This window comes from Pituophis catenifer, unplaced genomic scaffold (assembly GCF_029215685.1).
Source record: "Pituophis catenifer annectens isolate HBS135680 unplaced genomic scaffold, rPitCat1.0.hap2 SCAF_1, whole genome shotgun sequence".
NCBI classification, from domain to species: Eukaryota; Metazoa; Chordata; class Lepidosauria; order Squamata; family Colubridae; genus Pituophis; species Pituophis catenifer.
In genome coordinates, this window is record NW_027256881.1 from 284,848,866 (window position 1) to 284,876,855 (window position 27,990).

A 27,990-nucleotide genomic window follows, 5' to 3' on the forward strand; every position below is an offset into this window, starting at 1 on the left:
GTGTATAAATAAAACCTACAAAGTGAAGGCAAAGGCTGCGGGTATAGATTTAGCACATTTACTTCTCCCGCCCTTCCCACTTTCTCCTTTCTTCCTCATTGGCTCCTTAGGCACGTGCTTTGAAACAAACGGATTTACGAAATAGAGGCGTGTCCTTGCGTCAATTCTCCGCGCCATTAATTTTTATTTTTTTTTATACCCAGACGAAAAAACTGGCTTGTCAAAAGCCGGGCAAAGTTGAAAGGCGAAGCGCAACAGCGGGGCAGGGCAATGATCTCATTGTAACGCGACTATGGGGAAGGGAGCAGTGCGGCTTCAGAGCAGGAAGGTGAAGGGGGGAAAAACGCGGTGGACGGTGGCCGCTTGAGAACCTACCACGCAGGAAGCGAAGCGGTGTTGGGAATACTTAAATTACGCGGTGAGAGTCCCGCTTGTTTTGTTTCGTAGCTCCCCTTCGCTTGGCTTGACTCTGCTGGCTTTATTTCTCCACGAGGCCCTTTTTATGCGGCTCTGCTTCCGGACGTAAATCTCACTGAGGTTCATGGGGATTGCACTGCGATAAACCGTTTCTGCGTTTGTTGGGCAGAAAGGCATGGGTTTTGGGGGGCGAATAACGCGATCCGTCTCGAGGACGACATGGGACACCTTGTCTATGGAGATTCTCAGTCATCCAGGTCACGGTTGTCCCAAAGGTGCTTTTTCAAGAGGCAACTTTCAAAGAAAAAACAGAAAGTCCAGTTGCCTCTTGAAAAAAAAAGCACCTTTGGTATGAGACACCTTGTTTTTCAGCGTGTGAACAGGCTGACACGGCTCCTCCGTCTTCCTTGGAAATGCAGAACCAAATGCTTTGGAAAGGCGCTGGGTGCCAGCTATTCCCCCGACACGTGCGCTCCGCTTTGCTCGAAGGCGAGTGCCACACTGCGCTATTTCCCGCTTTCTCTTAAGTCACCGGGTGGGTGCGGTGGGTGTTTGCAGGTTTCCTTTCAATTTAAGAAGCGAAAGGTGATTCCATGCTAGCGGCTTCTTTGAGTTTCACTTCTCCTAAGCCGCGTGGGCAAGATCTGAATTGCCATGTCAAAACATATTCGGGGACTGGGGCTGTTCACATTTCGTTCCCTGCCACGCCAGACGCAAGGAAACCAACTGTTGAAGCCCGTTGTTTAACAAGATTGTATTGAGCATGATTGATTGATTGATTGTGTGTCATCAAATCGTTTTCGGCGCCAAGTGACAACATAGATTTTGTCTATGAGCATTGACCGTAGAAAAGGGCAATATACTCCACCATGTGACACCATGTGTACCATTGGTTTCATTAAGAAAACTTGGCCTGCAAACAAAAATATGAATACTGTTCTTTAAAAGGGTTGCAAACTCTGAAGATAGGCCTTGCATCCTTTTTTGAAGTGGAAATATTAAAGTGGTTGCTCTGCTTGTCATTTCGTACTGTAGGGAAGTGCATAAAACTTTTTAATTGGATGGTCCCATTTTTGTGCAGAGGCTTCCAAGGTTGTATATAAAACCTGACTTACCGTACATAAATTGGACTTCATGCAACTGTTTCTATAAAACATATAATTTTCAAGGTGTGGAAAATAATTGTGTTATTACATGGATTCAAAGCAATAGGGGATATAGATAATTAATAATAATTCAACAAAGTTGGAAGGGACCTTGGAAGTTTTCTAGTCCAACCCCCTGCTTAGGCAGGAAACCCTACACCACTTCAGACAAATGGTTATCCAACATTTTAAAAATTTCCAGTGTTGGAGCATTCACAACTTCTGGAGGCAAGTTGTTCCACTGATTAATTGTTCTAACTGTCAAGAAATTTCTCCTTAGTTCTAAGTTGCTTCTCTCCTTGATTAGTTTCCACCCATTGCTTCTTGTCCTACCCTCAGGTACTTTGGTTTGACTCCCTCTTCTTTGTGGCAACCCCTGAGATATCGGAACACTGCTATCATGTCACCCCCAGTCCTTCTTTTCATAAGACTAGACATAATGATGAATATAGCAGAGTGAACCTTAAGATGGGCAGCAAAACCCACAAGAGCCTTAAGGTGGAGGCTTTCATTTTTATCCATTTGTCAGCATCCCTTGAGAAATTTGTAAGTTTGGTTTAGGGAGAAGATGCTTGGTCAGGTTCCAGTTTGCAAAAATCAGGTAATACAGAACTTTCCAGAAGTGGTACATGTTGGGGAGTGCCTAGTCACATTATTTTCAGTATCCAGAGTCTTTAAATTATCTCCTGTGTCTTCAAGCAATTATGTAAGTAAAGTCTACATTTTAAAGAAATGTTCTGATACTTTCTCAGAAAAAAAAATCTAACTAGTGAAATTAAGCAAGGAATTGCTATTGAGTCTACAAAGCATTATTGTACTTGTACAAGTACTACTGTACTTACTATTATTTTTTAAAGCAATATGCTGTCAAGTATAGTGAGACAATGACATTTATGTTGCCATGTGCTGTTCTTAAAAATATTTAAGAGTAATTTTTGCTTCAGATGGTTTACTGTTAATATGATATGATGTAGGTATTTGTCCTGCATGAGCTAATTTCTTTCTATTTAATTTACTGCAGATGAGTCATGTCCAAATCAGGGGTCATTCGTGTGGGACTTGGTATAGTTCTTGGAGCAGCTGCAGGAATAGGTCTCATCTTTTATTTCTACAAACAGAAGAGAAAGAAGCCCAGTCAGAAAAACAACTCAATATATCCAGTTGTACATTGTCAGCAAAATGCTATGTATGTTCATGAACAGGCAGAAACCCTTCAGCCTTATAATCAGGGTAAGTTGATGAATAATTTATTTTGCATTTTTAGTTATTCAAGACTGTACTTACGCAGAGTAATAAGATATATTTTTCTTCCTAACATTTTTCCCACAAGTGCAGGGGCCGCTTTTTTTTAGGGATCAACTATGTGTTGATTCATTAATTGTGACAGGAATTCATGGCTGATTTCTCACCTGAGCCTGATGTTGTTCATGCCTAAGGCAGGACAAGAACCCACAGTCTCCTGGTTTCTACCCTGGTGTCTTAACCATGAGACCAAATTGGTAGTAAGATATTATATTAGATCATTATTCCTCATTGAATTTGAAACTCAGTGCCAGTGCTCCATATTATTTTGCTTAATTCCAGCGTAGATATGATTTGAGACCACAATCCCTTTGTTCTCCTAAATGAAATCATGAATTCTATTCTGATTATTTTAAAATAATTTCAACAGTGCAAACAGGACTTTTTTTTTATAGAATTAGAACTGTAACAAAGCATTTCTATTTATATCTTTAATGCATATTCTTCTTCCATGCCACTTGCCAGAAAAATAAAGTCTACTTACTGAGATACTAACTTGTATCAGTATTATCAGAATTATTATAAGATACATTCCAAAAGCTAGAGTTGGGCTCTGATTTCTCAGTTCAGGCCCATTTCTCTGGGTCTCTTTGTGAGATGTCTGTATCTATCTCTGAAATTGGTTCCTTTCTTGCTGCTTGAATGAGTCCCAAGACTTTTGGTAATTAATATGCCTAAAAGCATAAAATTGTATAACTAAAACATAATAAAAGTATTGTGAAAATAAGCAAAATAGATATAAGAATTCATTTTAGAAAAAATAATGATTTTTGACTGATTTCTGAAGTAAAGCCAGTTGTTGCTAATCTGCTCTTTAGAAGAAGGTGCTCCATAAGGCAATGCCCACTAGCTATGAAACAGCTTCTCTGGGCTCCTTAGCATATAAGAACAGCAACGCACAGCATTCCTTCTTGGACAAACATGTAGAACAGGTCAGGTCAGTTCTTGTAGAAAATGATAGTATCAGAACCTAGGAGCCAAGCCATTTAGAAATGTATTAGTAATCAGTGTGGTACTCACAATATCAGTGTAATGACTCTCAATGGCCAACACAAATCCTCCTAAATAAAGAGAAGATTCAATAGCTTTCAGCTATGTGTGTGGCATCTAGGATTGCTTAGGACAGTCCATGGTCACTGTGGAAAATCTGAGCCCTGCCAAATACTCTTCCTATGGCATGAAAATTGAGGTCCCTCAGGACTAATATCCAGGGAAGCTCTTGTGCCAGCTTTGCAACGAGATCCATCAGCATGCCAAGAGATCCTCCTCAGAATGCGTCAGTCAGTATATGAACAGGAACCCTATGCTGTCCCTATACTAATCTAATACAGAGGTATTTGTACCCCATCAGCCCCAGAAGTATGTCACACAGAAATTTAAACTGATATTTGTTTACAGGAGATTAAAAAAGAATGATATAAAATTAGAATTCAGGGCCAATCGATCAAATGCATGTATGCAGCTCTGTGTTTTGTCCACATATCTAAAAGTTTTTAAAGTAACTACTAGCCGCAATTTTGTGCAGTACAGATGAAGTAACTTTTTGGTAATTATTTTTCTCATGCTAGTTCCATGGATGAGACCAGAACCAGTGGAGGGTGGTGATAGCGTTCCATATACATCTCTTCTAACACACGAAGAGCAGGCTGAAGTCTTAAACCGTCTTGATTTTGTGCTCAGAAGCCTTATAGAGTTGCGACATGAGGTGCAAGAATTACGGAACAGCCTACAGAGTTTAGCTGGAGAAATTATTGGAGAAGTCAGGTGTGTATCTGTTTTTCCCAGATTCCAGGCTACAGAAGATTCCAGGTACCAGAGATTATTGGTCAAGATTTGTGTGAGATCACTATAGGATTACTCTTGCTGTTATCTGCAGAACAGCTAGTTTTTTAGTGTAACCTCACTGATGCTCCCTTTGTATATAGCTTCATTTTTATTTTTTAGGCAGAAGAAAGAACAACCTAATAATCCTGAATGTCAGAACAAACTGTTGTATCAGTTACAATTATTGCTTCAGTTTGTAGCAGTGTCAGAAATAGGAGACTCTCTTTTCTAAGAGAAAGGATGTGTAAAAGAGGCAACGTTTTTTCTTTTAAAGCTGTACGTGCAATTTTAATCTGAAACAACAAGTTTCCAAATAATGTTGGGTTTAATAGCCTTTGCTGAATTCAGCTTTTTGTTCTTATCCTTTCTTTTATTTGGATGTCTGCCTGCTTCTTTGCTTCTTATGTTTCACTTACATTTTTAGGGTAAAAACCATGAAGTAATGCTTCCCATTGGGCTTTTCCTGTTGCAATCGTCGTGTCATTACTATGCCTTTGGGAAGTTATTGGAGAATGTTTATTTCCCTGAAGAAACTTGAAGAAGTTATTCCCCTCAATTTTTTTTTCTGTTCAGAAAAGTGTAGAATTGCAAATGACCTACTTTACTTAAATTAACTAACTTTCAGATGATGAATATGTTTATGAAATGCAGAGCATGATCTCCAGGGAGTTTCCAACTCATGATACAAGTATAACATGTCACAGAGTCTGAGCAAAAGCTAGATTTTATCTGATGCTCAAGAGGCTCAGAGAATAGATGACATGCTTTTAATCCATGATCAACATTTTTGGGAAGCAATTCTTTCCATAGTATAATGAGAATACAGTCATGAAGACAAATTATTATTGTAAAAAATATTCAGAGACTATTTTCCTAGAATATTCAAAGGTTTTTCTCGGTGGTAGCAACCTGTCCAATAGGTTAAATCATGTTTCCTATATTTGTTTTCTGCCAATTGAAGATTTTTCTTTTCATGTAAGCATGTGCCCTTCCTGTTTGCTCAATATGGTCATTTTATAGGTATCTTTAACTTTTATAAATACGTTTTAATAATTTATATTTTGTAAGTTATGTTCCAATTTTTGAAAGATAAATAGCAGAGCATACCTTTATTTTTTATATACTGTATATATATCTATTTTGGAATTGGACTCATTTTGAATTGTATTAAACGGAACAACAAAAATTGTTTTGGTAGGCAAAAAGAAATGGACTATCAATTATTATAAAGTTTCATTGTGTTTTATGCCGACTATCTCTAACTTTGCAGGTCCCATCTAGAAGAAAGCCAAAAGGTTATTCGGCGGAGGCGTTTTATATATCCCAGAGAAAGAAGCGATTCCACAGGATCCAGCTCAATATATTTCACAGCCAGTTCAGGAGCTGGCAACACAGACGATGGAGAAAGTGAGGGGGGGTAAGGAACTTTTAGTTTAGAGCAAGGAATAGTTAAGTTTAATTTGGCTGATCAGGAGATAAAGGCAACAGTAGACAGTTTGCATTTGCTGTCAAAACATCAAGGGTAAGGATGAAAATGAGAATTATGAGGAGGGTTTTTTTCTCATTGACTCAATCTGGATAATTTAAGCAGCATTTGTGGAAGTGGCTTGCCCTTGCCTCCTTCCTAGGACAGAGAGAGTGAACAGTCCAAAGCTACCAGGTGGCTTTGTGCTTAAGGCAGGACTACAAATCTTAGTCTCCAGGTTTCTAATTCACTAACCTACATCAAACTGTCTTTTAAGATTAATGTTAATATAAACATTTAATATTAAGGAAGGAACCCTAATATTTTAGGTGTTTTTTTTCTGATACATCTTTGTCATATATTCAATGGGTATCAGAGTGGTAATCGGGTATGCATGTAGTGGCGCAGAAATAATAGTTCCAAGTCAGGTTTTGAGGTAATTAATACTTAATATCTTTAGGTTTACCTTTGACATATTAGCTACATTTCCATACAGGGTAAGCTATGAGTTTCCAGAAGACTTGATGACTGAATCAGTTACATGTTTATATATGCCACATATTTGTGCCCATTGGCTCTTTCTGCTTGGGCCAACATCTGAAAATTTAATGGATTTTCAAACTGGGTTACTCACTTGCTCTTTAAGATGCCAGGATTCATAAACCAGGAGCATGCCTTGGTTTGCTATCTTTATTTAAGAAATGCAAAAAGCCAAGAACCAAAATTCAAATAATATTAACTTTCTTGTTAGTTTAATGGTATATTAAAGTGGTAGAAGCCAGTTAGAATGAGTGGGACACACTGCTTACTCGCTGTGAATTCCCCAAGTTATGGCTTATTGTTGAATATGAATTTAGACATTGGTTACTTGATTTTTAAATTCTGCATGTGCTTGACACGGAAGTATAAATACTGTGTTTTCTTTAAAGTTATACTACGGCCAATGCAGAATCAGATTATGATAGGGAATCTGATAAAGAGAGTGATGAAGGAGAAGATGAAATCAGCTGTGAAACAGTTAGAACTGGGAGAAGAGATTCCTTGGACCTTGTAAATGAAGATGAAGCAGGGCTGAGTTTGGACACTGCTTCAGAAGAAGAGCTTGCTCAGTTACTGCACCAAGCCGATAGCTCACACAGAGGGACTGACCAGGAGAAGAAAGAAGGTTTCCAACTACTGCTTAACAATAAACTTGTGGTAACTCTTAATTGCTTATTCTGGGGGGAAGGGGGGAATGTGTGTGAATTAACATGCAGCGAAGAATACAGGTGTTGTGCAAAGTCCTACCTAAACCACATCAATAATGAGTCCAAGCAACTAAATGCAAACTAACAATTGCTCTTGTAAGCAATTAGAATCCTCAGTGTGGCTGAGACTTGGTTTAATTTAAGAGCATTGAAGTACATTTGTTTCTTGTATATTAAATAATTTAATAGTAAATATTCTAAGGCTGATAAAAGTGAAATTTGAACATCTCTATGTCAATAGCAAAGCTGTCATCAGACTTTTTTCCCACTAAAGATTATTCTGCAAAGTTATTTATCCAAGCTTGTTTTATATTTCCAAAAAGGCTATATGTTACATTTTATAATATAAACAAGAAAAATAGTTAACTATTTAGGATAATAATCCCAGATTTGTTTATAGAGAAGGAATCTCACCTTCAATTTCTTTCCTTCCTCTATGGAATTTCCTTAAGTACAATTACATCTGTATTATCCTTATCTTTTTGTTTTGTAAAATGCACAAATTATTTATTTCCTTAAATAAACAATCAGCATTCACACAAAGGGAGTTTGGTCTTTTAGCCTAATTAATTTTGCTATTTTAAAAGATACTTTGTCAGGGGAAAAAAACTCTTCTGGTTTTTTTTTTTTAATCACATTTTTAAAATGTGTTTTTTAAGTTTTTTAAAAAATGTATCCGTTTAAAGCTTACTTGGATCACAAACTTGTTAAGCTTTTTGTTTTTAAATCAAAATCCACTAAATATTTTTCCCATTTGTAATTTCAAAAATAAGAGTCTCATCTTCCATTTGCCTTTTGGAATCGCTCTCTTAGGTTGTAAAGTAATTAATTATTAAGATGTTTAAGAAAGCAGGGCTTCTGCTGGTCATAAGGCCGCACAGGGCTTAAGGGCACATTGTAGTTCCCTCATCTCTCAACCTGCTCAATTAGTGTTTGACCACGAGAAACTAAATCCCTGTGGTTTCCTCATGAGGAACAGTTCTTTCAAGAACAAGTAGGTGATCCCCAGATCTCTCTTTCACTTTGGAGAGATTTTCATCAGCCAGAACCTGGCTCCTGGTTGGCAGTTTCGCCACAGTGCTATTCTCGCTGGCGGAGCTGCTCACAGGAAGTTTCAACTGCCATTGTTCCTTATCCAGAAAGCCAGTCCTCACCCAGAAACTGGAATAATTCTACTTTTCTCTTATATTTGATATAAAAGAGCCCAGCATGTTTTTATACTTCAAACAAGTGGAACAGCTTTTTTAAAAATTATTGATTTTACAAAGTCTACCTTTTAATATAAATCTTCGCAAAGCATTATAATTTAGCCCTGAAACTAAGCTATATGGCCGTGATGGCGAACCTATGGCACGCGTGCCACAGGTGGCACGCATAGCCATATCAGTGGGCACACGAGCTCAGCTCCGGCGTGCATGTGCGTACCGGCTAGCTGATTTTTGGGCCTTCTGGGCCCACTGGAAGTCAACGAACGGGCCTTTTCCGGCCTCCGGAGGGCCTCCAGGGGGGTTGGAAAGGCCGTTTTTGCCCTCCCCAGGCTCTTAGAAAGCCTCTGGAGCCTGGGGAGAGAAAAAAATGGGCCTACCGGGCCCACTGGGCCATCATGTGCCAAAAGTGGGGGTTTTGGGGGGGAGCTGCGCACGCATGCGTGGGGGTAGGGCACATAAAATTATGGGTGTGGGCACACATGTGACACATACCCCACGCTCCCCCCAGGTTTGGCACGCGATGGCAAAAAGGTTAGCCATGACTGCTATATGGTATAAGTGCCATTTACCTTAATCTAGAAGAAATGAAATGCGAAGATATAAATTGGTATTCATTCTGTCTACAGTATGGTGACAAGCAGGATTTCCTTTGGCGTCTGGCCCGAGCTTACAGTGATATATGTGAAATCACAGAAGACACAGAGGAGAAGAAATCGTATGCATGCGATGGTAAGAAGAAACTTTAGTGGATTTTTTTTTACCAGTTAAATTCAACCAGACAGTTATTCACCTAACCTGGAAAACATTTTCTGGAAACAACATTTTACTGAAGTTTATTCGTGTTGTTATAAAAACAATAGATTACATTAAAAACAGGTAGATTGAAAAGAGTTTGGATAAACAGAAAACAATATTGATTCACAATGCTACGGTTATCTTTACTCAAATATATTGTATATTTGTCCTAGCTCACATTTTTGATTCTTGGCCAATCTGTAGGCAGCTTTTCAGATTTCTGAACATACGATTATCTCATAGTCATCCAGCTTCTTTTGCTTCTTATGCTGTCTCCATTAATTGGCCAATTGTTTCTCATAATAGAAATTGTGTATATTTTGTACTTAAATCAAAATCCCAGCTCTTCTGCAGGCTGAATTTTGCGTAAATTCAATATTTTCTCTCGGTAGTTTTATACATGTTAAAAGCAAAGTTTGAAACCAAAGAATTTGACTTCAGTAGAAAGCAGCAGGATTCTTGTGGCTTTGACAGCTATAATGATGGCTAAATCCTTATACGGTAGATATTATTTGCTAAAGTAGCACACTGCAAAACATACAGATTTCTAGGCATTGTATATGACGCACACACACACACACACCAGCATTAGGTAATAAATATGTAAGATTTTATACAATGTTAAACCTCCCTTTGACAAAAATTGGGTTATATTGCAGGCAAAGAAGAGGCCGAAATGGCTCTGCAGTTAGGAGATCAAAATGCTGATTGTCACCAATGGTATGTAATTATTTACTTTATATAGATAAGGGAAGAGAAAAGCTATTTAGAAAAAAAAACCCTTTAACTGGAATGCAGCCCAGATCAAGAGTATTCTAAATTATGTATTCTAAATTATGCAAGATGAAATTACCCTCCTCCAGTGAATATTTATTCATTTGGCAGAAGAGTCTCTGAGTTCACTGATAGTCCTGATTATTATTTCTGCTAGTCCTCTACCTATAACCATTCACTCAGTGACCATTTGAAGTTACGATGGCATTGAATAAATGATGGTGACTCAGTCCTCAGTTCTGGCCATCCCAGCAACTTCACAGTCATGTGATTGCAATCTGGGCACTTGGCAACCAATCGTAAGCCCCAAAATTGCATGATCTCCATTTGTATCTTTGGGTTGGGAGCCACACATTACTTTAGTATTCCCCATTGTGTGCCTGCTTACTCTGTTGTAATTCCTTCCTCTCCAATGAATGTAATATTAGTACATTAATTCACCTCTTACTGATTATCTCAGTATCCAAGTGAGCTTTCCAAAGGGCAGAGGAGTAGGGCAAGGGAAAGGTGAACAAAAACTAAACCAGGTCATTTAGTGATAGAAATTGCTGGTCCCAATTGTCAGTAAACAAGAACTACCTGTACCAGATATTATTTCTAAATGCAATGTTCCTTTTGTGCAATGCAACACATGAGAAATGTGTCTTCAAACAAGTCTGGTAGCTGATTTTTATATGAATACTATATTAGTTGTAATGTTTAATCAGTAGTTTAGAAAAAGAAACATACAAAAGGGATCAAAACTCTGGGACAACTCTGAAATACATAGCAGTTGCCTAATTTGCTGAATTGTCAATATGTACGTTCTCAAAGCTAGCAAGAGGGGAAAGAAATGAATTCCCTTTCTATGTTAGGATGTCTGTAGCCTTTGCATTCCTTAAAAACTTACTGTCTGATTTAAAAACCAAAATGGGAGATTGCATATTTGCTTTGGCTTCAGACATTGATGTTTTAAGAAGAGCTGGAAGTTCAGCTAGAACATTATGGGATTTTACTAATCTCTTGAGAGAAGAAGATGCAGATGTAACAACATCAGGTTATTCATGTTATTTTCAAAATATTTACTGAAAGCTTACAAAATTGTCTGCAGTACAAAAAGACTGAGCTGGCCTTCAGGCTAAGTGGAGTTCTGGAGATGTATTGCTTTAGAAGAATAGAGATGTTTATTTAGAAACACTGCAGCACTTTAAGCCTCCCAGGGCTGAATTGCTTCTAAATAATATCCTTATATTTTTGTGAATTTGAATTTAAAATATATTAATCTTTTTCTTAAATATTTTAACAACTGTAAATGCTCAGAGTTGCTGGGAAAGGCAGCATGTAGGTTTAGTAGATGATGATGATGATATTGATTCTGGAGATAATCCCCAAAACTGCCATCAGTTTTTATTTATTACTATTGACATATTTGAAAATCATCTTGTTTGATTTTCATAATCTGAACTTTAATATATAGACAGAAGCCTTTCTGTTTAAGCTGATGATACTTTGGCTAAGGGCAGTTTTTGACAATCTTACTGAAGTACAAATAGCATCCCAGGGCTCCATCATCTAGGTAACTCAGACAATGATTCCAGAAACAAAACCAATACCTTGTCCATAGCCAATCATTCATTTGCAATACTCTTCCTATTCTTTTTAGTCATATTCAATTCACTGGAAGGATGGGTGAGAACACAGCTGGTCCCCAGGACCTTGAACAGGGTCTTCTGCCTATGGTTTCCTATACTCTTAGTCATGATGTCATTCTGGGCTCCATGTTGGAATTGGGTGTTGATTCTGGTGTCCTTGTAAGTGCTTAGAAATTACTGTCCTTGACACATCTACACAAACAAGGAAGTTGGAAAATCATGTTTCTCATTCATCTGTAGTTTGTCACTCCATTTTATAATGTCCACTTCATTAAAAAGTGACTGGCTCCATGGCAAAACAATCAAATGTTGTGATGATGAAATGTGGGCAATGAAAGGTGTGAGATAAGAAAAGATAGAGCTTGCATCACAATGCATATTTCATGATTCTGATAAAACCTCCAGACTATAGACATCTGTGTTGCTTCCTGCATAGGAAATGTCATACAGAGAGAGAGAGAGAGAAGAAAAATCACATAACAAAGTAAATGGGCTGGAAACTTTTGTGGCTCCCCCCCCCCCTTTTTTTTTTTCTTCTTCTATTCATTCCTGTTTTATTTGTTTTATCTGTGCCATTTTTATAGTGGGTTGCTCTGTTGAGATTTTCAGACTTTGTGTCATTGTTGATCTTCAACTATCAAAAGCCTACTGTGATGTAGTTACAAAGAATGTAAAAGAAATAAGCCTTCTCTAACAGATGTTGCAGTTTCGTTGGTTCAGCCATTCTATGGTTTGCTTTTAGGTGTAAAGTTCCAATCTTCTGAAGCAAGTGATAAATAAATCAGCCTGCTCCTCTCTATTCCGCAGCACTGGCTTTCCTATGAAAATCCAGGCTTATTTAAAACCAGTGTTCTCTTTATGTTCCAAACAAGAATCTCTTGCTGAAACCCAGTTTATGAACTACCTTTCTACCCTCGGGGCTCTCAAGATGGTTAACAGTCTGAAATAGAATATTAACAAATTTTAGACATGAATGAAAACAAATTATTATTATAATTCTAACTCTGGAAATCTGGCTGAATCACAAATGGAAAAGTTCTCAGGGTGTATCTTCCATAGCTTTCAGTTGTTGATTCTTCAAGCACTACATTTCCTGGGGAAAATTTAAAAAATAGGATACTAAATATAGGAACAAAAAAGGGAGGAGGCCTCAAAATTGTATAAATTATGACTTATAGTCCAAAAGTGTCATAAAAGCCAATTTGGTTTCTCTGTGTACTCAGCCAGTTACTCCAGAGAATTATTTATAGTACTCAGCACACATTGGAAAAGTATTTTGTGCATTTTGAAGTGCTGTTCAGTTGCGTAATGAATAAAAATAGACACTAAAAATCATTTAAATTTGGAATATACTCATGATGAATATATTTTTGGCTAAGAAGTAGCCAGATAAGATCAGCTATGTTTTTCGTTCATGGCCTTCTGTGTTGCATTGTGTTGCTTTTTAACTGCCCAAAACCTGGTTTGGGGTTGCTAATTCTGCATTTGAATAGTCTTGCTATAATAAAAACTTCTATAATTTTATTTTGCGATTTAATATTTATTTTTATTTTAAATACTTCTACATGGTTAGCCAGCCACCTGTTGGCTAAAAGAATGGGATATAAATATTCTGTTTTGTAAAAAAAAAAAAAAAAAAAAAAAAAGCAAGCAAGATATATAGTTCACCATGAGGTCTGATTTAGACAAGACTGTGTATCTCCTTACAGTCCTAGGTGACTGATTCTGTTTTTTCAGCTGGCCAAAGTTCATGAGAATCTGTTCACTTTGGAGACCCACGGCATTGCTCCAAGATCTGAACCATCAGTCTTATGCTGTGGGATAGCAGCAGGGGAGGAAAGAAAGACAAGACTAATGAAACTTTAAATATCTTTCCAGTTTATTTCCCAAGAAGTGAAATTTTATCTGAACCAGTGGGAGAATGTGTGGTATTGACTTTGTTAGCCCATGAGGCTGATTCATTTTGTTGTCCTAGATATCCCTTGCTGTTACTATGCAGAGTACGGGTTTTACTTTTGTTTGACACTTCCTGGTTTCCTGGCTTGGCCTGGTATCTCAAAACAGGAATAGAAAAAGAAAGAAAAAGTGAGCCTGCAGCCTGATTCTATGCTTGAACCTGACTGAGTTTCACTGGGCTTACTCCTGAATACATGTAAGATTGTAGCTTTGAGGTAGAAAATATTTCACAAAACTGCCGCTACTGAAGCACTGTTGACAGTTACACTAGGTAGATCATATCAGAAAATAGCTCAATAGGAAACAGCTCCATAGGAAGACCACAACTACACTTTGAGATTGGCTTTAGTAACAGATTTTTGCCAAGTTGTGCTTCATTTTCCTCTTTCTTATACTTCCTGCAAACTTTACCTTTTTCCAGGATTTAAATAATGTTTCACACATATTCCTTTGTCTAGCTAACAATTCTTGTGTATTTTTGTCAGTGTTACTTCCCTTACTCTTTATCCTATTCAATTCTTCTTGCTTATTGGTTTAGTTATGTATTTATTATTGGTAAGGCACCATATTCCAGAATGCTAAGACATGTATAGATAAGTTCAAATGGCAGTATAGCTAATAATACAATAAAATAAGCCACAAAGCAGTAAAATAACAATGCCACCACTGCCACATAGTTGTTTCAGTTTTCATCTCGAGAGGTCTCTTGGAAATAGCCAGGATTCAATAATTCTCTGGAATGTGTGAGCTATTCTAGCATCTGAGATAAGCTTTCCTAAAGGAGGGAAGTATTGCAGTCTCCAAGAATGTCTGCTTCTGTGCCTCAGTAGTACCTGCTAATAGGAGGAGTTCTTTGGCAGGAGCTGTCTCTTCATCCACACATCAGGTGGACTGAATTTACTTGGGATGGGAAGTTTCTAAGATACCCAGCCCAAAAGTTACATGGAGTTTTTTAGGTGATGACAGTGAGAAAACGAACTGGTAGCCAATGCAGCTTCAGTAGCCATGTTGTTGTGTGTCATGCTCCAAAAACCAAGAAAGACACACTGAACAACTTCAAAGCAGCTTCCCTTATTGTTCTTCACCTATAGACAGAAATGTTGCCCAACTAAAGCAAACGATTATCCTTAAAGGTATACCCTGAGAATTTCTATGGAGGACTGCCTTGACCCCCCCTTCCTCCCAACCAAACTATCTAAATGTCGCTGTCTCTTGCTCCTCTGGAATGCAGCTCCTCCTTGACAATCCAAACAACATTCTACAATTTCATGTGACAATACTGTGTGTCAGTGGTGAAATGTAAAATTTGTTACTACCAGTTCTGTGGGCGTGGCTTGGTGGTGGTGGTGGGTAATGTGACTGGGTGGGCATGGCCAACTTTTTTTTTTTTAACTTTTAAAAGCATTTTTTCTACAATCTCTTTGGCCGAAGAGATTGTAAAAAAAAATGCTTTTAAAAGCCTCTGATGATCAGGCAACTCAGTTGGGATTGACAGGGGCTTTTAAAAGCATTTTTTTCTACAACCTCTTCGGCTATTGATTTACCTTGATAAACCAATTGTCACTTTATCTTCAGATATCAGACTTATTTATGTTTCCTTCATTACATTGATCAAATTTTGTAGAACATCTACTACTGGTAGAGATTATTTTCCTTCATATAAAAGAAATTGTGATAACAAAAATCATTCCAGAAGAGCATTAAAATGTAGCTTTGCCAGTTGCCTGGGGTTCTGAGAGGGGCATTCACCACTGGAGATAATTGACGGGTTAAGAAGACCTCAGGGATGCGGTGGCTCAGTGGCTAAGACACTGAGCTTGTCCATCGAAAGGTTGGCAGTTCAGCAGTTCACATAACGGGGTGAGCTCCCATTACTTGTCCCAGCTTCTGCCAACCTAGTTCAAAAGCACGTAAAAAATGCAAGTAGACAAATAGGGACCACCTTTGGTGGGAAGGTAACAGCGTTCCATGTGCCTTTGGCATTGAGTCATGCCAACCACATGACCACGGAGATGTCTTCCGACAGCGCTGGCTCTTCAGCTTTGAAATGGAGATAAGCACCGTCCCCTAGAGTCGGGAACAACTAGCACATATGTGCGAAGGGAACCTTTACCTTTTTAAGAAGACCTCATCCCCATTCCCAGTTCTGGTTTCAGTATAGTTTTTAGTATCATAATCTGGATAGTTTTAATGTTTTAGAATTTTAATTATTTTTTCTATTTGTTTTATAACACATAAGCCATCCTGAGTCACTTTACAGGGGAGATGGGTGGCATAAAAATTCAACAAATAAATAAATAAACATTGAAGGTTGTATGTAATGTAACTACTTCTACCAATTTACTGCTATGTTCTTTTTACTAAATAAGGAAATTGTAGTAACCTTACATTTTAGTGACTGGTGTCCATCCATCAAAATGATAGATAGGATGTCTCTATTTCTGTAAAGAGGATATTAGGTTTAGATTAAGCACCTCTATGCCAGAAAAATAAATACAAAACCATAACTGTACTAATGATGAAGTTTGTTGTAATTTCTAGGTATGCAATTCTGTGTGGTCAGTGTTCAGAACATGAAAGCATACAAAAGCGCATTCAAGCTGGACATGCCTTTAAGGTAGGTAGGATTGCCTTATATTTATATATATATATATATATATATATATATATATATTCAAAAGATTTTTTTACTGCATAATTCAATGGGCTTTTTTACTCCAGGGAAGAAAGTGAGGATACATCTTAACCAAAGCTTGGGGGGCTTGTAGGAAAGACTCCAAAAGTGGAATAAGAATGAATAGTGGAATAAGAATATTACTGATTGATTATAATCATGGTTTACTTGAAAAATTAATGTATGTGATGATTTTGATTTACAACTTTAGTCAATATTTTACATCAAAAAATTCCGACATACATCCCACCCTGTTCTTGTCTTGCCCAAAATGCACATATGTGAAAGTTATATATATGTGAATCAGACAGCTATGGACAAGGCAATAGAATGGGCTATCTGGAGCAGGGGTCTCTAACCTTGGCAACTTTAAGCCTGGAGGACTTGAACTCCCAGAATTCCCCAGCCAGCAAAGCTTTGAAGTCCTCCAGGCTTAAAGTTGCCAAGGTTGGAGTCCCCTGATCTGGAGCACTCTTCGTTTGGAAAGAAATTATTGAAGGAAGAACCAGTCTTGACAACTGTTCATTCTGACACAGCCTTAAACTCTACTATTCACAGAGCCTTCTTCAGTCCACCATTTCTTCCCTGGAAGTCTGAAAATACCTTCCTTTCTCTTAACGGAGTGTAAGAGACAATTTGAGAAAAATGTTTGTATTTCATCTTCAGTGTAGACTAGGGCATTAGCAAGTGCTATAGTACTGTATTTGCTAGAACAATTGCTTTAATTTAGTAACCAATTCTGCCTGAAATTCTTGAATGCTTGTACTGAATTTCATCTTTTGAATGTTATTTCCTAATTTATTGCAAACGAAACGACTCTTTTGCCTGTGTGGTTTTGTTTTGCTTTTTCTTTAGAAACATATTGATGAAGCCATTGCTCTGAAACCAGACGATCCGATATCTTATTATCTCCTAGGTCGGTGGTGTTACCAGGTAAATTATTTTCATCTCTATGGGTTTTTGTTTTTTTAATCCGAAGCCATCATACTAAATAATTTTGCCTGCATGCAGAAAATAAAAGAACAAATGCCTTAGGGAAGTTTTGTATTTAAATGTCTGCAATTGGTAATCAATTGTTAGCTACTGATAGAATTATCACCGAAGTGTTCAGTTTCATTGAAGGTTCAATTATTTGAATTTGCCATGTTATAGATATGGATAGTTCTGCACCAATAGTCCATCAGTGTCACAAATGTTGCAATCAAGTTTTGGCATATAAAGGAAAAACCTTTATATCAGTGGTGAAATGTAAAATCTGTTACTACCGGTTCTGTGGGCGTGGCTTGGTGGTGGTGGGTAATATGACTGAGTGGGTGTGGCCAACTTTTTTTTTTTTTTTACTTTTTACTTTTAAAACCATTTTTTCTACAACCTCTTCGGCTGAATGCTTTTAAGTCCTCTGACGATCCCAGCTGACTTGCCTGATCGGCAGAAGCTTTCTTTTTTTTTTTTTTAAAGCCTCTGATGATCCCAGCTGAGCCACGCGATCATCAGAGCCCTTTTTTTTTACTTTTAAAAGCATTTTTTTCGGCCAAAGAGGTTGTAGAAAAAATGCTTTTAAAAGTAAAAAAAAAGGCTCTGATGATTGCGCGGCTCAGCTGGGCAATGGGGGGGGGCAGTGATTTTTGCTACCGGTTCTCCGAACCACCCGCCTCCATCGCTACCAGATCGAGCTATCCGGTCCGAACCGGGAGCATTTCACCCCTGCTTTATATGTAGTGTCTTTTAAAAAAATCTTCTTTGTCTTGTAATTGGCCACGTGATACAACACTGAAGTGATGCATCATAGCAAACAGTTGAAGAAAAGTTAAATTGCAGCCGTTGCAGTGTGCAGTATGAATGTTCAGTGCTTGATGATGATAACACATTAACACTCACTTGTCTCATAATCTGTCAATGTTCAGGGTTCCAAAAACATCTAAATCACTTAAAAAAATTAAATAAAATCTTAATTATTGGCAAAAACATGCTTCACTCAGTAATGATACATGATTTAAAGTTTGCTGACTTAAACAAGTTTAAGAGCCAAATACATATTCTGGAACAAAGCACAAATCTACATAAATATGAGTGAAATATAGTTATATGCAAATAAATGTATTACCCAAATACAATATTAATTTTACAAATAGATGAAAATCAAATATGTCAGATGACAGTGAGATATATAATGAAATGATGCACTATTTCTACTCATCTTGATTGCTGTTTTCTACCAATATTTACTTTATATAAATTGTATATAAATTTACTATATGGTATAGTAAATATTTTTACAATTTTATATTGTGTGTGTTGAAATTGATGTAAGCCATAAGTAGCCACTTCTGATAAACATTTTAGTAATTCTTATTTGCAATGTTTAAGAATTAAAAAAATGTTTTGAAAGTAGGGTGGGGTTTTTTTTGCCACAGTGGATGGTTTTGTAGTATTTTTTATTCCTATGTATTATTTGCGCATTTTGAATTAGCAATATTTCTGATAATTGATTACTATTTTCTCTTTTTTGCTAATTAAATGCAAAAAGAGTAAAACAATATTTGATGAAAGCAAGTCTTTCAAGCAATGAGAAAGCAAAAATCCTAGACAGTTTTGAGCCTCAATGTTTTGATCGTTTAAAATTTTTTTAAAATATTTTTTACAGCTTTATGCTTTTACTTTTCTCTGCTTTTGCTCCATAAAAACAATCACCTCCTGTCTTTTGAAAACATATGGATATGATTAAGATCTTACTGAGAACTCCAGGGCTTTTGCATGCAGTGTATTTGTAAAATCCTTTACATACATTTTTCTTCTGCCCTTTTATTGCAAATAAATATGGCATTTATAGCATAAAAGCATATCATCTTCTTTATATTGTTCAAAGGAACAAAAAACGAAAACCACTACTATCATTTTCAGTTCTGGACATGCATATAAAAAGCAGAATTTCAGTATGACTTTAACTTTGATTAAAAGGAGCGTATATTGCCCACATATTTGCTATATGTTAGAGAAGGAAGGTAGTCTTGATATTTAACCTCTTGAACAAATGATTGTTAGCAGGAGGAAGTAGTGGCCCAATCCATTCTTACACATGTGGCAGTTCTTGTTAAGTGTTGAGACATAGGTATCCACTTCTGTGCATTTAAAGAAATATACAGTATGGCTTAAAGAAATACTTTGAACACTTTGTTAAATGTGCTGGCATACTTTCAAACAAACTTGCCATCACCTTTAGAATTTTTTGAGGTTAAAAAAAATATGCAAATCATGTTCCTTGATTTCATGAGGAACCTCTGCTAAATAAAAATGAAGCAGGTTGCTTACCAAGTTTTATGAAATTTATTTAATTGTTTTTCTGTAGGTTGCTCATTTGGGATGGCTGGAAAGGAAAACTGCTTCTGCTTTATACGAAGAACCTCCCTTAGCCACTGTCCAAGATGCACTGCAAAACTTCTTAAAGGTATTTAGACTGAACAAAACTCAAACTGATTAGTTACAATAGTCTTGCAGAAGCCTTAAGTAAAAGATACTAAAGTTAGACATTGTCATTATATGCCACGGACAATCATTGGCTCATTATATGTGAGTGCCAGGCATATGTGAACAAAGGTAAGATAAGACACTATGCTCTGTGCATAAATAACTTGATTCGGATGTGCATAACTTTAACTTCACGCATTTCACATTATGACGTATTGACCAGTTGAAATATTTTGTTCTAGTACTCAGTAAGGCCAAACGGAAGGCTTAGAATAGTCAGCTGTTGTAATGTTTGTTCTAGCTCTTATTTTTTATTTTGAAGGTACTCCACTAATTCAGTCAAAGCTCTTAAATTGTAGGTGTTGTAGATAAAGTAGATGATACTGTAAATTAGTTAATCTGTGGATTGAGTGGATTCATTTTTATATTTGATGAGTGGATGAATGGATTCATGTTTATCTTTTAGGTAGATCTTTATTCTTTCTTTTTTAATGACATTGCCAAAATTTAGCTGATTGTAATTTGCTGCATTAGGTGCAGTATCACTCCTTATTTACTTTAAATAAAGTCTCTGGAGTCTTATATATTCTCTTATATATTCTTTCTGTGTAGACTACAAGGGCCTCTGTTATGGTTATTGCTCCTCTTCTTATCTGAGTTTCTTTTTTTTTTCCTGTTGTCTATTGCTTGAAATGTTTTTCTGGCTGATCTTTTTGCATTCCTCTGCTTTCCTAGGCTCATTTCTTAAAGCCCATTATTTATCCTAGGTCTCCTTTCATTTTTTTTTCCTTTTCTTTTCCATAGCATGTTTTGTTTAATTATTGAAGTTATACATCATAAACAGGACACAGGGGACCTTAAATTTGTAAGGTTGACAGTGTTAGCCTATTGATATTTGTACACCTTTAAATTAATGTACCATGCAAGTAATACATAGCAAAAATATGCAAGCAATATGTAGCATATTTCTTTTATTTATTGATTACAATAGTTAAACAAAGCATACAAAACAAATTGTTAAAAAAAAGCAAGTTTCTGACTAAGTTCAGGAAAAAAAGAAAAAATAATATATGCAAGGAAAGAAAAAGTAAATGAGAAAAATACATATTTTAAAAAGGTGACTTCCAATCTTCATCACAACAAGTATAACAAATAACACTTCAGCCCCTAAAAGGTTGCAAACAAATATCTCTTCTTCTCATAACCTATTCCTTATTCATATGCAAATCCATAAATCATCAACTTTTCAGGCCTGGTGTCAGCAAAGTATCTATAGAGGGTTACTAGAGATTTATAGAAACATGTCTTATCTTAGCCTTGGTCAAACAAACCAAATCCTGGAGTATTTCAAATGTCATAATGTTTTGTGTTACTTTTTTAAATTCTAGTACTAACCAAAAATAAACAGCAAGCTTGTCCCCCCCCCCCCCCGCCTTTTCTGCTTGGAATCTTTAAGTGCCCTCTAGGGAGCAATTTCTGAGACGATTTAGAATAGAGGAAACAATTGTAGTTCACACGAAACACTATTTATTTATATAATTATTTCTAAAATCTTATAGTGAAAATCCAAATAGTCCAGATTTGTCTAATCCCTAGTTTGTTTCTAACTTTATTAGATCAAAATCTATTTTTTTTGCCATTTATTTCCAAGCCTTTAAATTATTAACCCTATGGTTATTTTTTTTCTTTTATTCAAGAATGAAGGGAAATTCACCAGGTGGCTTTTCAAACTCATTTTGAAGATCTTTATTAGCCTTAAGATAATTAAATCAGTAATTTCCAAAAGTATTTAGGAAGGTAAAGGTAAAGGTTCCCCTCGCACATATGCGCTAGTCATTCCCGATTCTAAGAGGCAGTGCACATCTCCATTTCAAAGCCGAAGAGCCAGCACTGTCCGAAGACATCTCCATGGTCATGTGGCCGGCATGACTAAATGCCAAAGGTGCACAGAACACTGTTACTTTCTCACCAAAGGTGGTCCCTATTTTTCTACTTGCATTTTTTATGTGCTTTCGAACTGCTAGGTTGGCAGAAGCTGGGACAAGTAACGGGAGCTCAACCCGTTACGCAGCACTAGGGATTTGAACCGTTGAATGCCAACCTTTTGATCGACAAGCTCAGCGTCTTAGCCACTGAGTAGCAAATCCAGAGCCCACTTTAAAAGGCTCTGCTGTAGTTGTGAGCATGATGGCTAATCTCTTCATCTCCCAGCATTCAAACTCCTGCGGTCTCTTTGTGACGAGCAGCCATCTGGTGCATATGTGGGTAATCTCCCATCCTCTCCTTATCTGGAGAGGTTCCATAGGATTGGTCTACTTGCCATTTCTTTGGTCTTTACTGTGGTAGTTTTCTCCACTCACTTTCAGATTTGCTAGTTCTACATTCCTCTCTGGAAGTCCATAGCAAATAATGTATTTCTGTACACATCAGCTAATACGTTGCTCATTTGTGTCTCTATAATGATAGGGTTTTGCCAGATAGAGTTTGGTGGCACTTCAAAATTGGTATGACACAAATGAAAATGTACAAGATCTTTCTTTTCTACTACAACAAACCTACATGATTTCCACTTCTGAAATGGTACTATACTGCTGAAACTTTGTATTTTATATATAGGGAAAGGAAATTAAATAATAAAAGATGTATATCGAAAGTATTTGAAAGCCTAACATATTTTTAGTGATGATATTTACTCGCTTTATTTTCTTTTTGCTTGTTTTATAGGCTGAAGACCTAAACCCTGGTTTTTCAAAAGTGGGAAGAATATATATTGCCAAGGTAGGTGATGTGTGTGTCTAGTAATGTGTTGATGTGCATCCACTTTAAATGCATTGAACAACCTTATACTCAATGAACTTACCTCACTAGGATTACCATCAAGCCATTGGTTCATTATTCCCATTATTTCTGACTGTGTAATAATATCAGGTATTTTTAAATCATACTACTGAATATCTGTTTAAACTGACCTTGTTACAAAATTAAACTTGAAACCTATTTTATGCAGACTTTGTCCCAGTGGTGTACAGCTGTTCTTTCTATGGCATGGAAAATAACTATCAAATGCAAATTGCTTAAATACAGATAATCCTCACTTAATGACTGCTCTGTTTAGCAATCATTCAGTTATGACTGGGCACTGAAAAAGTATCTTTATGACTGGTCCTTGGACTTACAACTGTTGCAGCATCCCTGCAGTTACATGATCAAGATTTGGACATTTCACGACTTTTATGACTGTTGTAGTATCCCAGAGTACCATGATCACCATTTCTGTGCTTTACAATTCACTTCTGACTAGCAGAATCAATGGAGAAGCTGGCTATAAGATTGCAAGTCACAATTCTGCTTGTCATTTGCTTAATGACTATAGCAGAAGTGAAGACATAAATCTGTCGGAGGCACATGATGTCTCACTTAATAATTGTGTTGCTTAATGATGGAGTTGCCAGTTCAGTTGTTAAGTGAGGACCACCTCTATAAGTAACTAAATATTCAGGGAACTAACCTCTAAAGTATCCAAAAGGAAAATATTATTATGATCAGTATATAGAAGATTAATTTAAAATTTGAGGTGATCTTAGTGTTGAGATGTGTTAAAATGAATGCAGTAGCAATAGATAAACATTTTTTTAAACTTTCATATTTGTTGAAATTGAATTAAATGTATTTGAGAAGGTGCTTGTATTTTTGTCATAAATTATTGATGTGCACAGAGGATTTGAGAAATATCCTTGGTTGCACAAATGGAACCATTATTTTTCAAGTGTTAAAATTTAAAATCAGTTTGAGTTTACACAAATGAAAGCCAAATAATTTATGCTAAACCAAGTAGAGAATAATCCAGGAGAATATGAGAGGATACCTTCCATTTTATGGTAATAACAGCTCCTTGTAAAATCATTCTGTCCTCAAATCCTAATCAGTACAAATTTCAACATTTTCTACAATAACTATTTTATAATAAAAATTAACTACAAATTGGTATATATTTTTTTAATTTTAAGAATACTTTTAATCAATCTATTTTCAGTATTGAAAAGAAATCAACATACTATGGTCTCAACAGAATTCATCAGATTGAATTCTCCCTTATTTATATATACTTAATGAGGCATGTAAATGAGGATGGCAGACTGTAAGGTCTCATAAATACCTATGCAGGGTAACTGCAGAGATACGTTCTGAGTTGTGGTAGACTGTTGGTGCATGTGAATTGCATCTTGAAGCACTTTATAAATAGTTAGATATTTACAAAATTGCAGGAAAATATTTATTCTGAATGACCTATTTCTTGAACAGGAATCTATCATTTTCAGTGTAGAAAAACATCTTGGTAGACACATTTCTGAAATTCTCAGGTATAAGCTTCCAAAGAATAAATCCAAATATTAACATTTCAAGTCATAAGGCTGGTCTTGTAATTCAAGTATGACTCACATATAAATCTGAAAGATGCTTTTGATATTTTTTTCTACATGTAACTTGTAAGCTACAATCCAAACAAGTCTGTCACTACTGAATCATCATTCTCGTCTTAAAACTTCTGTTTCTTCAGCTGAAATTCAAAATGTCTCTGTTCTATAAAATTATATGGTAAATGTGTGAGAATGCAAGGGGGGGTTTCAATCTTTTTATTGTTGGGATTCCTAAAAGCAGTCATTTGTATGTATTTATTGTTAGATGTTGACGGTTTTAGTCTATGAATAAAGCAGAATGCCTAACATGGTTTATGCTCTGTCTGGACAAGACAGCTGTTGATTTAGGAGTCTGGTGTGGCAGTGACCCAGCTGGGAATGCATGAGAACAGTGCCTCCTGATGGGAGATCAGCACTCTTAGGCTGCCTTAAAATGGGCCTGCAGACTAAACTTAGCCTGAAGCCTCCCTCAGGAAGAAGCCAAGGAAGAGGTGTCCTTAAAAGAAGGGAAAGTTCAGACTAGGTAAAAGTGCCTCAGTCCCATATGGCCTTGGGTAGCATGCAGCTGGAACTAAGGGCTGCTGCAGGAGCTGTTGCTGCAAATGCCATCAAAAGGGAGTGTTCTGTCCCCCTTCCTCACACAGGCAGACGTAATACCAAGCACGCCTGCCAATATTTTATTAGGTAAACAGATTAGAATTCTTGGCAGACCGAGGTTTTGGCAGCAAATTGCCGAATGCCTGCCAAGACCGTTTTCACTCCCATAAAGCAGAAGAGGACTTATCTTCAGTCTGTTCCAGGAGCAACAAATTATCCATGAGACAAGAGTTTAGTCAATGTTCAGTCCAAAATATATCCAAGCTGAATTTCAGAGATCACGCTGTGACTTTCAGGGTTTAACTTTGTCCGTCACAAAGCCTGAAGAACAATCCCACCCACTTTTATTCCTGGTGGGGCATGGCTCCATGACTCAACTCAATCTGTGACCCTCCCATGCCTCTTCCGTTGCTGCGCACGCTTCTCCCTCCGACACTGCCTGGGATCAAGCCAGGATTCATCATCCTCGCTCCCTATCAATTGGTGCTCCGATATGCCTTCCTCCTGGCACATCCCAGGCTGTTCCTCCTGGCCTTCGGATGGAACCTGAGGCATTGCCAGAAAGGAGGGTCCTGGAGAGGGAGGCCTTGTCAGTTCCTCTCCATCACCTTCTGAGTCCTCTTCCTCTGTTAGGACAGGCTTGGGAGTTGGGGTCACAACAGGGAGCTTTGGTATTATCTGTGCCATTGCAGTGCAACCAACACAGCAAACATGGCCAATCACCCTCAGCCCGCCATCCCAGTTTCTAAGCATCTTCCCAGGGGTTGTGATCCATTATTTGAGAATCTCTTCAATAAAGTGCATGAATAAAGAAGCAACAAGTTTCATACAGAAAAGCTGGCCCTAAAAAGGATTGAAAATTAAACTTCTTTCTGACAAAGTTGGGCTTGTTATGAAGGTCAATACACTACCCTGTGCCTGCTTTATTTCAGGGGTATCCAACTGGCTGGGGAATTCTGGGAGTTGAAGTCCACAAGTTTTAAAGTTGCCAAGGTTGAACAACCCTGCTTAATTTTATTCAGTGGACTGTATCTGGGGTAAATGTACATTAGATAAAGGCGCTGCCTAGCTGCTCTGTACTGCAACGATCAGGAAAGGCTATGATTCTTCCATTTGCACAATGTTAATGTTTGAAACAAGTAAAACATATTTCTTACTAGCTGCAAAAAAGGAAAATATCCCATTGTTTTGATTTTCTCTTTTCCTCCTTTTACAGTGCTACAAGGAACTGGGGGATAATTCTAAAGCTGCACATTGGTTGACTCTGGCTTCAGAGTTGCCAGTTATCACAAAAGAGGTAGCGGTTTTTATTCATTTTTGAAAACAATTAAGGGTTTACAGAGCAATCCACTGGGATGAGGAAAAGAAAAGAAAGAAAGTGGCAGAAGAAGTGCCATGCCCTTTGGCCTGATTACTTCATGTCAGTGGAGGCCCCTTCCTCTATTCACCACTTGGCTGAATGTTTTCTTTTTAATTATAGTTTTCTCTTCCTATTGCTCCCTCTGGGAGGAAAACAAAACCTTCCAGGCCTAAGAAATTTCTTCTTCTAGAAAAAGGGCAAATGGGATGCTGTATTGAAACATTTCTCAGGAAAAGACTTCTTATTTCTCCTGAATATCTGCAGTGGACTTTTTCACTTCCACCTTAAAAGCACTGTCAGCAAAATTTATCTGCTTGTGGACAGTCTTTCTTCATAGGTTGGGAGAGAGGGAACCCTAAAAAATCTTATCATCCCTAAGATGGTATTCAATGAATTATAAATTGCCTTTTTCAGTTCTAGCCTGTCCTCCACTCCCTGCCTTACTTATGACAGCTTGTGACATTTTAGTCTTTAGTCTCTAAACGAGCCTGTCACTTCTGCAGTATTTCCAAAATCTGGCTCTTCTCAGACTAAAGGTAAAGGTAAAGGTTCCCCTTGCACATATGTGCTAGTCGTTCCCGACTCTAGGGGGTGGTGTTCATCTCCATTTCAAAGCCGAAAAGCCAGTGCTGTCCGAAGACGTCTCCATGGTCATGTGGCCGGCATGACTAAATGCCAAAGGCGAACAGAACGCTGTTTCTTTCCCACCAAAGGTGGTCCCTATTTTTTCTACTTGCATTTTTTACGTGCTTTTGAACTGCTAGGTTGGCAGAAGCTGGGACAAGTAACGGGAGCTCACCCCATTATGTTAATACTACTGTAGATATTCTTGTTTTTCCCATCTAGATCAGGTTTCCCTGAAGTGTCCAAAGTTGACATGGGTAATGCTTGGGGTCCTTCTCTCCCTGCGGAAAGCTCTGTAGAGGCAGGGAGAGAAAGATTTTAAGCTCCGTGCCTGTTTGTATTTCTGCTGAGGATCGGCAGGGAGTTCTTTCAGCCAGCCTCCTGAAACCAGAGGAAGTCCTCTTGGCAGATGGCAGCAGCTTACAACCTTCCCTGCAGACTTCCCCATTGACTTTCTGGGGAAGACGACAGAGAAGATTGTAGTACAGTGGACTAAGCCTGTAGTACAGTGGAAGAGCCTGTAGTACAGTGGACTAAGCACTGTTATTAACATCTGCTGCTTGCAATTACTGCAAGTTCAAATCTCACCAGGCTCAAGGTTGACTCAGCCTTCCATCCTTTCAAGGTAGGTAAAATGAGGACCCAGATTGTGGGGGCAATAAGCTGACTTTGTATAAATATACAAAAGTATGAAGGCTATTGCTTAATGCATTGTAAGCCGCCCTGAGTCTCCGGAAAAGGGCAACATATAAATTAAAGCAAAAAAAAAAGATTGCAAATGGCAATTGGAGGGAATTTAACAACAGTGTGAACAAGCTGCCAAGCTCCCAGTTCTCAATCATGTGATTGTGGATGTGAAATCTAATCCTCAGGACTGCATGGCTCATAAAATTAATCATAAATTACTTCCTAGCATTGATTCATAAATGTTTCTCTCCCATTTTTCAGGATGCAGAAAGCAGCAGAGAAATGGAAGAGATGCAAACAATTTCTGCTGACTAAGGAATCCTGAATACTGTGTCCTACAATGAGCAGTGAAGAAAATTCCAGTATAAAAATAATCTCACTATGGCTCAAACTAGGCTTCA

General features: G+C 37.4%; 1 protein-coding gene across 1 annotated transcript; it reads left to right on the forward strand.

Annotated features, from left to right (window-relative positions):
• The first annotated feature begins 293 nt into the window (after window positions 1–293).
• On the forward strand, window positions 294–27,979 carry RMDN3 (regulator of microtubule dynamics 3). Its single transcript, XM_070931324.1, has 13 exons — window positions 294–418; window positions 2,584–2,792; window positions 4,433–4,628; window positions 5,959–6,105; window positions 7,083–7,350; window positions 9,235–9,337; window positions 10,063–10,123; window positions 16,306–16,381; window positions 17,294–17,371; window positions 19,785–19,883; window positions 22,628–22,681; window positions 26,135–26,215; window positions 27,851–27,979. The coding sequence occupies exons 2-13, from the start codon at window positions 2,591–2,593 to the stop codon at window positions 27,902–27,904; spliced, it is 1,419 nt and encodes a 472-aa protein (XP_070787425.1). The 5' UTR covers window positions 294–418; window positions 2,584–2,590; the 3' UTR covers window positions 27,905–27,979.
• The last annotated feature ends 11 nt before the right edge of the window (window positions 27,980–27,990 follow it).